General features: G+C 47.1%; 1 protein-coding gene across 1 annotated transcript; it reads left to right on the top strand.

Annotated features, from left to right (window-relative positions):
• The first annotated feature begins 8,944 nt into the window (after positions 1 to 8,944).
• LOC120668743 (polyamine oxidase 4-like) lies at positions 8,945 to 10,951 on the top strand. Its single transcript, XM_039948517.1, has 7 exons — positions 8,945 to 9,396; positions 9,487 to 9,574; positions 9,664 to 9,749; positions 9,865 to 9,958; positions 10,109 to 10,206; positions 10,402 to 10,706; positions 10,855 to 10,951. Exons 1-6 carry the CDS (start codon positions 9,389 to 9,391, stop codon positions 10,499 to 10,501), a joined length of 474 nt encoding a protein of 157 aa, XP_039804451.1. The 5' UTR covers positions 8,945 to 9,388; the 3' UTR covers positions 10,502 to 10,706; positions 10,855 to 10,951.
• The last annotated feature ends 1,774 nt before the right edge of the window (positions 10,952 to 12,725 follow it).

A 12,725-nucleotide genomic window follows, 5' to 3' on the forward strand; every position in this document is an offset into this window, starting at 1 on the left:
TCTCCAACCATGAGAGTGCTCCTCGTTGCAGGATATCCAGAGGAAAGGAGAAGTTTCTTTTGAAGATGCAAGAAGAGGACTTGCGATGCCCTTACTGATGTGTGCCACCTTGGTCTTGAAACTTCTTCCTCTGGATGTGAAATATTTATTCCCATTCAGAATAACAAGCTTTGAAGCTTTGTAATAGCCTGTGGACAAATTATTCCATATAATCTATCCTGATTGTAAAATTGAGTAGTTTTAAGTTCTAATACCTATGCATCCTCTTTTCGGAATGTAATCCCAGAAAATGGTTTAAACAGATTTCAGCAAGTTCTAAATTACCCAGTAGCCGCCGAACCTGCTTCCCCGATTCGGGATAGAGTCCCTGAAGTGGTGAGTTAGTCTAAGCCGAAATAGGCAACGGACCATTTGGTATTACATGTATTTATGAAATTGCCACTAGCAAAATTTATAAATCTAGATTTGATAACTCCTCCCCTTGTACCCCTTGCCTTCTCAACCCAAACCAGAAATCCGTGAGATTCTTCAGCATCTACAGCCCCCGAACGGCGAAAGAGCTTGAAAAAGTCGAGATGGAGAAACCCACAGACTCCAGCTGGGGGGGAAAGAAGAAGCACAAGGAGAAGTCAGCGGAAGGTGCGCCATGGCCGTGGAGTAAGTGTTCTTCCGATGACTTGGGGATCATGGTGTTGATGCCTTTTATGGGTCAACACACGAATGCGCTAGATCGCACGGCGTGAAGAGGAGCACGATGCAGCACCTCCTGCATAGAGCTGTCAGATCGGTCAGACGAACCGGTCAGACCGGTCGCCAGGGTGAATCAGCGACTACCGACGAATGCTCACCCGGGAGGGACCCCGTCAGGGCAAACACGCGCAGGGTTGTTCTAGGATCGGCAGGCCACCAAGTACCCCTTCAGTCATCGTGGAGACAAAGGAAGAACAACAGATGGAGATTGGAGAAGCTAGGGTTTGGAGAAAAAAATGAACACCATAAAAAATAGAAGTTGTATTTGTTTTTGATCGACTGGATGTCTCAGTCGGCTGTGACCCTTTATGTTTATAGGGTGGGATGGACTTATCCTGCAAGGAATCCCTTTTACAGATCTAGATCTACAAAAATTCCCTAATTGTACTCGGACTCCTCATGGACCGGTCAGACCGGTCGGACACAGCGGTCAGACCGGTCGGACACAGCGGTCAGACCGGTCGACTCCTGCCAGAACGGGTACAGAGAGCAGACCGGTCAGACCGCTTGGGTGCACCGTCAGATTTTTTAGTGCCATATTTGGCTGTCAACATATGCCCCCCTATTTTTTGGTAAGGCTTGCTTGCCAAAAAACAATGCATCGGCCATTTATTTATGCTAAGGGCGATAAACAATTATCGGCCATGACTTGCTCGAATCAAGTTGATGTTGAAACAACCTGTTTCGGCCGCCACACCTTCTTCGTGGTTGCTAATGTCTCTGGCACGGCCTCTACTTGTTGCTCCAATATCTCTTTCTTGCACATACGTTGCAGCCTTCGTTTCTGAGTATGAGACAAGCCTGAGGGACACCACCTCAGCTGTAAATACTTTGAATCTTGCTTCGCGCTCTTCTCATCCGCCTTGCTGCAATCAATATCTTTTTTGACCAGATTATTGTTAGCAACAAATGGTCCTCGTTATGAAACATGATTTGGATACATAGGAGGATACTGGATATAATATGACTGCATATGCATCCTACTATAATCCATGGGCATATAAAAGTAAGGATACCAGCAATACCATGGAGCAATCGGCCCATTGAATGGCATATAATCACCTTGACTTGGATGAGAATCTGATTGCTCCTGATGTTTCGATGAGGGCTTCATATCCTTGACTTTGTTCGGCTGCTCCTTCTATTTCTAGGCGATTCCCTCCTTCTCATACTGGGCCAGGAGCTCCTTGAAGCTTAGCCTTCTCTTGTTCCTTCCTTCGGAGGGATTCCCAGGCTCACTAGACGCACCGGTCAGACCAGTCTTAGCACCGGTCAGACCGGTCAAACCACCATTGGAGCCGGTCAAACCAGTCGACCTGCTGTCGGCCTTCTTCTTCTTGTCTTGCCCCCCGAGTGTTGAAGTCTTTGCGGCTTGAGGGGTCTTCTATGTCAGCTTCTTCTCATGTCTTTCATCACCAACGATCACATTTTTCCCTTCGTCGATTCGGCTTGACTCGGCTGAGCTAGCACTTTAGGATTCCTCAATTCCAACATGTGCACCGGGAAAGGACTCAGATCAATATGCATGGCAGGAAGAACCAATCGTCCTTCATTAATGGCTGATTGAATCTGTCTACGCAATACATTATAATCATTCATAGCATGAGAAAAAGTATTATGAAATTTATAATATGCTCGCTGCATCAACTCTTCAAGCACTGGTATAGTATGTGACATCTTGATGTATCCAATCTTATATAACTCATCAAATATCATTTCACACTTGGATACATCAAAAGTAAATTTTTCTTCTTGCCAATTTTTTGTGGATTGGCTTAAGAGCAGAACAAGTAAACGGCTTGGCTTGAGATGGCCAAACAAACTCAGCAGCATATACATCCTTAGACTCATCATCCGAACAATCTGAATTGCAACCTAAAGCATGCACACTAGAACGATGATGTCTATGAGACTCCTGAGACTCTTTGCTTCGGCTTTCTTTAGCCAAAGCTCTCTGATGCACCTGAGTAACAGTAAAGAAGTCATAGCCCTCTAGTCTTTCTTTGATATGAGAGCCTAAGCCATTAAAAGCCAAATCTGTTAAATCTTTTTCTGCAATATTCACACTAAAACATTGGTTTTTTGTATCACAGAATCATCTTATGTAATCATTGACAGATTCATCACGCGACTATCTAACAGATGTTAAGTGAGAATTTCAGCACATTATGCCCACAGAAAAAGTGCTCATGGAACTTCTTCTCTAATTGTTCCCATGAGCCAATGGAATTAGGTGCCAAAGAAGAAAACCATGAGAAAGCGGTTTCAGTTAAAGATAAAGAAAACAAGCACACTTTTAGCTCGTTTATTGAATCAGCTTCTCCTAATTGGGTAAGATACTGACTAATATCCTCAAAAGTACTCCTATATCCTCCCCACTGAATTTAACAAACTCAGCCAACCTAAAACCAGCAGAATATGCAATCGAATCAAATGAAGTAGGATAGGACTTTTGGTGTGCGCGAGTTTTTCTTCTAACATCCACTCCAAAGTTTTCTATAAGCAGGTTAGCCAAATCATTCTTATAATCATCAAACACTTTATCAAAATAACTTGAAGAATTTGGCTGTGCGGATGTAGACATCTCACGTTGGTTTGAAACAGAGTGACCGGTCGGACCGATCGGCGCGACCGGTCTAACTGGCTGTGGGGGGAACCGTTCTGATCGTACTGGGAAGTTGGACTGATCAATCTCTGCCGGTTTTGCCAGCGCTGCATGTATCGGTCGAACATCTCATCTGAGATAGGACCGATAGGCCGCACATAGCTCCTGGGGGGTACTAGTGACACATGTGGGACGAGCTCGTTTGTTCGGCTGATATTGGCTGAACTAGGAATACTCATAATAGGATTAGTGTTCGTAGGTGTCACAGTTTGACCGCTAAAATAACACATCGGGATTCCATATTGAGGCTGCCGATGGTTGAGGAATATAAATTTCAGAAGTAGTAACAGCAGATATAGATGGAGATTCACTAGCTATCTCTGGCTTTTTACCAGCTGCTTCTCTATCTTTAGAGCTAAGCCAATTAACCCAATGAACATCATGCTCAGGTAGCAACTTCCGAATTTGTTCTAAAGTAACACTAGAAGGTGAATCAGTTGCATTAGGCGTTACATCAGTAGATGCATCCGTGGAGGTAGAAGCGAAGTCAACCTTCTTGATCTTGGTGACATTGCCACGTCGATCGACCTTGATGCTTGCAAGCAACGCTTGTAAATCTTCTTCATCTCTCGCTTTCTCTTGTGTTCCTCTAGCATCTGGTGGACATCTTCAGGAAGATGCTCATACGTCGCAGGAATGATGTTGTCCTTGTCGATTTTGGTAGTAGAGCCACTTTTCTTTGGGGCAGATCAGATTGTTTTTTGCTAACCAAGATCTTTCTTTCCCAGTGGAGTCAACAGAAATATGTTGACGCTTGTTACGGGTCGACACACAAATGCGCTAGATCGCGCAGCACGAAGAGGAGCTCAATGCAGCACCTCCTGTGTAGAGCGGTCAGACCGATCGCCGGGGTGAATCGGCGACAACCGACGAACGCTCGCTCGGGAGGGACCCCGTCAGGGCAAGCCCGCGCAGGATTGTTCTGGGATCAGCAGGCCACCTAGAATGCCTTCACATGTCGCGGATATGAAGGAAAAATAGTAGATGGAGATTGGAAGAGCTAGGGTTTAGAGGAAAAATAAAGACGATAAAAAGTAGAAGTCGTATTTGGTTTTGGTCGATTGGATGTCTCAATCGGCCGTGACCCTTTATATTTATAGGGTGGGATAGACTTATCCCGAAAGGAATTCTTTTTACAGATCTAGATCTACAAAAATTCCCTAATTGTACTCGGACTCCTCATGGACCGGTCAGACCAGCCGGACCTACCGGTCAGACTGGTCGACTCCTGCCAGACTGGCTGTAGAGAGCAGACCGGTCAGACCGCTGGGGTGCACAGGTCAGACCGATTAGTGCCAATTTTTGCTGTCAACACATGGAACGAATGTTCTTTTTGCAGTAAGAGCGGGAATGTTCCTGGCGGAGTGCCGATAGAGAGAGTTTTTCCACCCTAAGGATTCTGAGGTCATTTTATTCACCTCTTTTTTTTAATATGGCCTTTCGATGCCTACGAGCTGATTCTTGGAAGGGCTTCTTTATTTCTATAAGATTCAATTCCATCATCTCACTCCACAGTCGGTCTCGCACATGTATGTGTTTATGCCTTGCTTTGAGGCTTTTCTGGATATTGAACCTCACTTTGAGTTCTTCTGCAGCCTATACAAGCTCATACCACAGCCTTTTTTCGAGAGGATGGGTAGGGTAGGGTGTGCCAATTTGGAACTGCGGCAGTAAGTAGTCGGGAGATACCTAGAATGGCCTCAGATTTCTACGAATCACAATTGGCAGAGTGACTGGTTTTATATTGGTAATCCTTCATCTCGTCTGCCCAAGTTTAGTGCCGAACCACCCGAGTGGCTTCAAGGATGGTATTTGGCATCCAATGCCGGATATTCAGTGCAAGTTGCATAACTACTAGACCGCATTGTCCATTTTCGCAAGATGGGAGTGACTGTCGCCTCCATAGTTTTCAGTATCAAGGCACTAAAGATGCCGGTTGTCTACAAAACCGGTCGAGCGTGAAGCTGGGCTGAGGCTGATCCAGAGCATTTTCCCGGATGAGCTCAATGTCCCCTATGTGCCCACAATGTTCCGGGCATCCAATCCTCCTCCTTAGGTAAGATTGCGTTTCCTTTGACTGGTTTTGTCGAGTGGTTCTTCATTATGGTCTTTTTTCCAAAGAGGGGGACGTGCGGGTGTTCAAAAGTGATCCCCCAATTCCCGATTCTTTGGGTAAAGAAGACCGGAATGACTTTCATGCCCCTCCGCCTGGTTTTGGGGTCGAGGCCCCTGAAGTCGAGGAGGATCCCTTGACGTCGTCCGATGAATCGTCCGTGGGAGAGAAACGCCGGATGTGCGAAAGCGACAAACAAGGGTGAGCCTTTTATCGTGGTCCAAACAGTGATTTTCTAATCACCATTTGATTCTGACTGGTTTTTGTGTATTACAGGTCTCATACCGCTTCTAATGCTTCCGGGGCGGCTGTGGACCAAGGGACGAGAAGTGGCATGGATAGTCCGAGTGCTTCTGCCCCTACTTCAGCCTCGGCATCAACGGATGCTGATGCTTCGAATCTAGTGACCCCCATCACCAGCAGCGGGCTAGCGTGGAGGGGGTTGAAGGTTCCGAAGAAACTAGTCATGAAAAGGGCAAAGATGTGAGTATCTTACTCGCCGGTGTGATTGTAAGTGCATCTAGGCCCTAATGGGTTTTGGTGAGTTGATTGACACCATGATTAAAGGACTAATAATTTTATTAAAGATGTCATGACAGGGATTTATTTACAAATCAATTAGTGACTTCGATTCAAGGACACATTTTTCTAAGAGTTGGAATTCCTAAGTCACTAGCTCAAGTATGGATTTGCTCAAGAAAAAGAGAATGCAATGTTGAAATCCCAAGATTGACAAAGTCAAAATATGGCAAGACTCAAGTGATTCAAGGCTGAAGTGATTGAATTGTGCTTCATATTTAATCTTGAGTATAGGTATGTCATACTATCAATAGGGATGCATCATTGATTATTTGACTCGGTCAAAAGTGCTCAATAGATCACCCAAGTGAGGATCATGAGAGAAAACCTCTGAGAACTAACCTAGAAATCCTTGGATGATCAAGTCTTGACTTGATGGACCAAGAGTAACCTTTTTAACAGGGGTTGGGTTCTCTAACCATGACCGGTTGTTGGTATTTCTTAACGTTCACAGAATAATCCGCAAGCGCACGGAAGATACCATTGTAGCACTTCACCCGGAAGTATTCAGGGTATCGTAATTTCCACAGGGAACGGATGTGTAACAACCTTCTGGCAAGCTTAACCCAAGAGAACAAGAAGTAGGAGAGCTTTGTGTAGCGTGGTTTATCTAAAGATATGGTTTAAGGTAAGGTAGATTTAGGCTTTCACTCATTTACTTCGGGCACCGGTCTGACCCAGGTACTGTTAGGGACCTCCAGCTTGTTGCTCTACGCCGTACCCGGACAGAGATGAGTGCACTAACCACGAAGCAGCTTCGTAGCGGACCGACAGGGCTGTCACCACCTGCGGTCTACCCCGCAATACTGTAGAGTACGAGGCAAACAAAGGCAATCTAGGGCCTAGACACCACGTCTAATCCTTCAATTACTACTCAAGCGGTGTACAGGGTTACCCGTCTTTATCAGGGGCCTCTACCAGAGCATATGTTACAAGAACGTATGATGAACCCATAAACGAATAAATAACTTAAGAATACTTAACCAAGAACATAACAGAAGATGAACTCCGGATACTTACTCAAGTGATTCATACCCGTCGAGGTACAAGACGAAGAGAGGCCGACAAGTCCGGCTCTTCTCCGATCCTCCTCCTAGCACACTCCCTACTCTAAAGATACAAGTGGAACACTACTACTACTTCTCCTCCTTGAAGTGTATGAGAATGAAATGGGAATGACTTGAGAGGGGTGAGGGAGGCCCCTTTTATAGTCCTAATAGGTCGCTTCCTGGGTGAGATAAGGGCGGGAACGCTGATTACCTCCTTCTAAAGGATAAGAGGGATCTTCCTGCCAAAGATGAGCATGAACCGCCTCAGAAGGGGGTCGGCCAATCCATGGGTTCGGCCAAACACCGACTGAGGCGGTTTGGGCCCATCTTTGGCCAGTGCACTTCTTGTGGGCCACTTGTTCAGGATTTGCGGTGCCCGGCATTGGTTGGTCCGTTTGCTCGGTCAAATGGGCCTCTTTTGGATGTGTAACGCAGACAGCGATGTTCTGTGTATTTCTGTTGTGTCTTCTGCATGTTTTAATGTTATTCCCGACTTGTATCCCTGCGAACCAAGAATCACCAAAACTCGTGGAAATGGTTAGCAATAAGCCCTATAGCTATGTTTGGTGATTGAATATTATGAAAAGCTGCAGGAATTGACGGATTTATTCCTGACTTAAGGACCGTCAGCAGCACCCCCACACTTAGCCTTTGCTCGTCCTCAGTAAAGAGGCGAAGACTAAGGTGGATGCAACTCCTTTGATGTAACTTGCACACAAGTTATTCCAAGTTTCTCCCAGACTTGTGAACTTTTATGTGTCTACCATACTTATCATGGTAATTGAAACTTGGAATGACTTAAACTTCAAGTTCCTTAGTCTCCCTTGCTCAGAAACTTGGGTTTTATGAATTTTTAAAATCAAACATAGCCTAGCTCCTCAGTTTGTTCTCTCAGATCTCTCTTTTTGCCTTTTGGTTTCCTCACCAAGGCAAATTGTTGCCTTTTTTTTCTCCTACCTCTAGAAAGGCTTTTATGTGGAGCTCAGGGTAGGGAGAGAGTTGAAGGCATACTTATTCCTCATGTGTTGCAAAGTTAAAACCCGGATCCAAAGGAGAAACAAGTCATAAACTTTGATCAAGATGTGCATGTGTGTGAATATTTTTGTATGGATGGTGTGTGGACTCCTTTCATGAACTATCTCTCTTTTTCTTTTTTTGGACATGGGCTATTTTTCTCTCTCTCTTTTGAATACTTGGACATTCATGTGTCCAACTGTCTGTCCCGTTCCTCCCGAGCGGACCCGAGCGGACTCGACCTAGCGTCAGTTTTTTTTTTCATTCGGTTGTTTTACTCCCCGCCGGTTTTCCCCACCTCCCCGTCTCCAGCTCGCAAATCGCAATAGATCGTGCCCCACCCACGATCCTCCGTCCCGTTCCTCCCGCCGGCGAAACAGATCCTCGCTCCATCCGTCATCCCGCCGGCGATCCTCCGGTGATGCGCCAGGCGCCGCCCTCCCCTGTGCCTTCCTGCCTCGTCCCGCCCCTGCAACACCCTGCGACACCCTGCTCCGCCGGACCCCGTGACACCCTACGCCGCCGGCTACCATCGGCGGACTTCCCGACGGTGACCCTCGGGCTACCCCCGCGAAGGGCTGCGCGGCCAGCCCCCCTCCCGTCCCTGCGAGGCACCCTCGCCTGGTCCCCAATCTTGCGATTCGGGCCCTCCCCGGCGACCCTCTGGTGAGGCGCGGTCCTGTCGCCCCCCCCCCCCCCCCCCCCGGCCCCTCTCGCCGTCCGGCGAGGTCCTACGCCGCCGGCTACCTACAGCCTCTGGACGTCAGTGCCGGCCGTTGTTCTGTGAGGTACCCTGCCTGCTCCCCAATTTCTCGCGACTCGGTCCCCCACCGGTGCCCCTTTGGTGAGGCGGGGCTTCTGTTCTCCCCATCTCGCCGTCCCAGCGAGGCCCTGTGCCTCTGGCTTCCGTGCCGCCCAGCGAGCTGCAGCTTGAAGGCGTCGGCGCCGGCCACCGTTTTGAGAGGAACCCCCCGCCTGCTCCACCATTGATTTGCTGTTATTGCTATTTTGTTTGTATATATGTACAGATATGCCCCACACTGTGGTTCACCTGACTTACCGTTGCGGCATGCACTTTCCGGGCATCTTCTCTGCGGTGGCAGCCTGACAGGCACCCGAGGTCTTCACAGGCGTGTATCCAATTCAATTTTGCTGAAATTTAACAGCAGAAGCCGGATGTAGTCACTGTATGTGTTCGTTGTCTGTTGGCAAATAAATATGGAAAGGTACCTATTATCTGATATACTCAAATTCGTTTTCCATTGTCATCTTGATCATGTTCATGCATCTCATTGTGTTCATTGATTCCTCTGTAGCTATGCTCTCTTTGATAAGGATGGCAATCAGGTCCCAAAGGATACAGTCGATAAAGTTGGAGGAACATTTGAAAGAATTCTTGAAGAGGTACAGAGTGAACTCATTCATATGTAGAGTGCTTCTGGTGCTTCTTCTAAGAGCATTTTTAGCTCACTCTCTGCTGCACTGCATTGCAGACAGTGAAAGTGCGTGATGCGCAGGAACATGACATGCCCCTTCTACAGGCAATTTCAATTGTGTTTGAGAGGCACCCCCATCTAAAGTATTTTTTCTTCTATCACTGTCATTGTACCTTGTTAAAATTGAATATAAATCATGAAATCTTTTCTTTGGCTAGTACTTTATTGACATGGTTGCTACTTTTGTTGGCTGGAAAGGCTAGATGATCAGGTCGTGCAATGGTGTGTCAGCCGGCTCGAGGCATGGTTTGCTGCAGATGCAAATGAAATATCTCTCAAAAACTGGGATCAGGTTAGTGCAATGTCCTGGAGTGAAGTGAAACTCAATCATTTAGCTGACTATAGTATTCTGTAGAAATCTAAGTTCTGTAGGATAAAACTGGGCAGGTCAGGTCTAGCAGGTTAAGTCTGACTAACCTTTCCTTTCATTTTCGATATGCAGGAGCGTGTTCTTACTGGTGGTCATGGGCTGATGGCAAATGGGTATTGTCCTGTTATTGAGTCTCTTGCTCGAGGTCTTGACATCAAGCTTAATCAAAGGTTTGTTTTTCTCACATATATTAAACTGTTGGGAGTGTACTCTTGCCAAACATGTTTCCATGGTTATTATGGTTGGTGAATAGAACACTAGCAAAAATATAATTGCACTAAATAAGCATCTGAATCTTCATTCTGTATGTCTGAAAGGCACAGATAATAACAAGGGTATGCCACATGCTTACCTTGTGTGCGCAGGCTGTGGCCGAGGAGAAGTTTAAGTCTGCATGAATGCGTACAATTCACTCTGCAACGTCCTCAAGTCTGCTTAGTGCTGCCCCTGCTATTACACACATGACAAATGTTGCAACTTGTATTATCGGTTTTGCAAAGCGCAGGCTGTTGCTTTGTTTCAGTTTTAGTTTGACATACACACATTTGTGCCAAGAGGCAAGTTCTGACATGGAAGGATGGAGCCATTGTTCAGTACCCTCCATACCCGAGCCAGCTAACCACACAGTTTTTACTGAGATCTTTCCTTTGGCGATCTTCTCCAATGCCAGGTAGATGCATCTGAAATTCTGTGAAAATTTTTACCGACTCGCAATATGCTGAGCACTACTACATTTGCATCTGCATGCCTATTTCTGAAATTCTGACGAATAATCAGCTACCAATTATGTGTTCTGAACTATTGGCTTCTACCTGCAGCTACAATTATGAGAACAAAGAAGCGTGACATTTGTTTGCACTATGGAACACATCCAAATAAGCAGTCAGATCATGGTGGAGTCAGAAATGTCTTGAGGGAAGTGTAGAAAATTCTTGTTAGCGTCATGGTTCATGAGTTTCCAAAATCCTTTTGAATGCCTGTATGTGATCCTTCCTAACCTTTCTTATGGCAAGATGATGGATTCCAAAAAGAATCATATGCTCATGCCTCATGTAAGTGAAGCTCATCATTGGCATGTTGTTTCTTCCCTCGAGCGGAAATAGCACTTCCAAGTCGCTATATTAAACTTATGGCGAATGCAGTGTTATTGTTCAACGAAGTTAATGCTATTTTTCATGGTCATTGATGTAAAGAATAATTTTAATAAATGAGCTGATGAATCACGGTTGTTATTGTAAAAGAAAAAAATAATGTAATCCATGACTGATGCATTCACACGTCCAAAAAAAAAACTAATGGAATTCGATGAGTCATCACATCAGAGCAAATGAATCAATTTTATACTCCGCTAGCTTCCAGCCACTAGCGATTTTTCAACGTTGAATTCATCGAGCGCAGACGTAACCTACTAACCTCCATTAGACCGCAAGACTCCCATGTCCCCGTGAAAATCGCTGGCCCAGAGAGACATGGAACCGATCGGGCCGTGCGAGGAGAGGCGCTCTGGTGCGGCCAGAGGTTGGCTTCTATTGTGAAGAAAATTAGATTAGTGATTAATTTTTGTAATTAGTTAATTAGTGATTAATTTCGAAAGGGCCACCCGAAGGGGTCACTCTAAAGGGGCCATTACAAGAAGGGGCCACTCCCGAAGGGACCTATCCTTTCGGGAGTCGACACCCTTTCACCCTTGTACATATAAATAGTGTGGTCTAAACATCAATCAATACAACACAATCATTGATTCTCTCAATCTCTTTCTCTCTTTCTCTCTTTCACTTTTACTCTCAACACATTATCAGTCACTTTGATTCTACACTGAGCAAAGGCAACAACAAGAATTCGCAGAGTTCAGCCTTTAGGAACTCGGCGAGAACTCTGGCAAGGAAGAAACAGAGGCACGATGGCCTCTGCACCACGACAATAGGAGGTACAACTCGCCGAGAAGAACAAGGCTACGAGGCCTAAAAACTTCAACGAGTAAGATGGACTCATCAGACCTTTGATTTCTTGCACTGGAGGACGGTTTCCTCGTCCTTCCACTCGCCGTTTGTCGCTGTCGTCACTTCGGGGCAAAAGATGCCACTTCCATGGTGGTCGTCGTCGCCGACGACTCGCAAGACGCCATAGCCATCGTCCTGCAGGACGCCATGGCCGAATTGGTCGCGATTGGCGCTTCAACGATGGATAGCGGCACTGGACTCCTCGTCGTCGACGAGAAACACCTACAAACACTGGCCATGGCGCCAGCGGCGCCCGCCCTTTTCATCAACAGGGGCACCCTCGGCGCCCACAACTCCACCATGCGCGGCAGCGCCCGCGGTACTGCAATCAGCGGTGGCGCCCGCATCAGCGGCGCCACCGCCTCAGCCAACGGTGGGCAGCGCCCAACGCGAGCGGGTCCCCCACGGCCGCGTCCTCGCCATCGACGGCCGGCACCCCCTCAACCGGAAGCACGAATCGCGGAAGGAGGTTGGTGGCCGGCGTTGCCGGCGCGCAAAGGGGCGGACGCAGATGAGAAGTGGAGAAGGAGAAGGCGCGCATGGGAGCGCGCAGCGGTGGCGGCACACCTGCAGGGGGCTCGCGCGGAGGCGTCGCTTCGCGGCAACGACGCCACGCGGCGGCGGCACTCCCGCAAGGGGCAAGCGGCGGCGGCTCTAGGGACAGGCGAGGAACCGCCCCTCTCCTCTTT

Source organism: Panicum virgatum, chromosome 4N (assembly GCF_016808335.1).
Source record: "Panicum virgatum strain AP13 chromosome 4N, P.virgatum_v5, whole genome shotgun sequence".
Classification (NCBI taxonomy): Eukaryota; Viridiplantae; Streptophyta; class Magnoliopsida; order Poales; family Poaceae; genus Panicum; species Panicum virgatum.

Bases quoted from the DNA above. Each gene is read 5' to 3' on its own strand.
- LOC120668743 (XM_039948517.1), top strand. The intron at 9,959-10,108 runs GTTAGTGCAATG...TTCGATATGCAG, and splicing joins CTCTCAAAAACTGGGATCAG to GAGCGTGTTCTTACTGGTGG. The intron at 10,207-10,401 runs GTTTGTTTTTCT...TTGTGTGCGCAG, and splicing joins GACATCAAGCTTAATCAAAG to GCTGTGGCCGAGGAGAAGTT.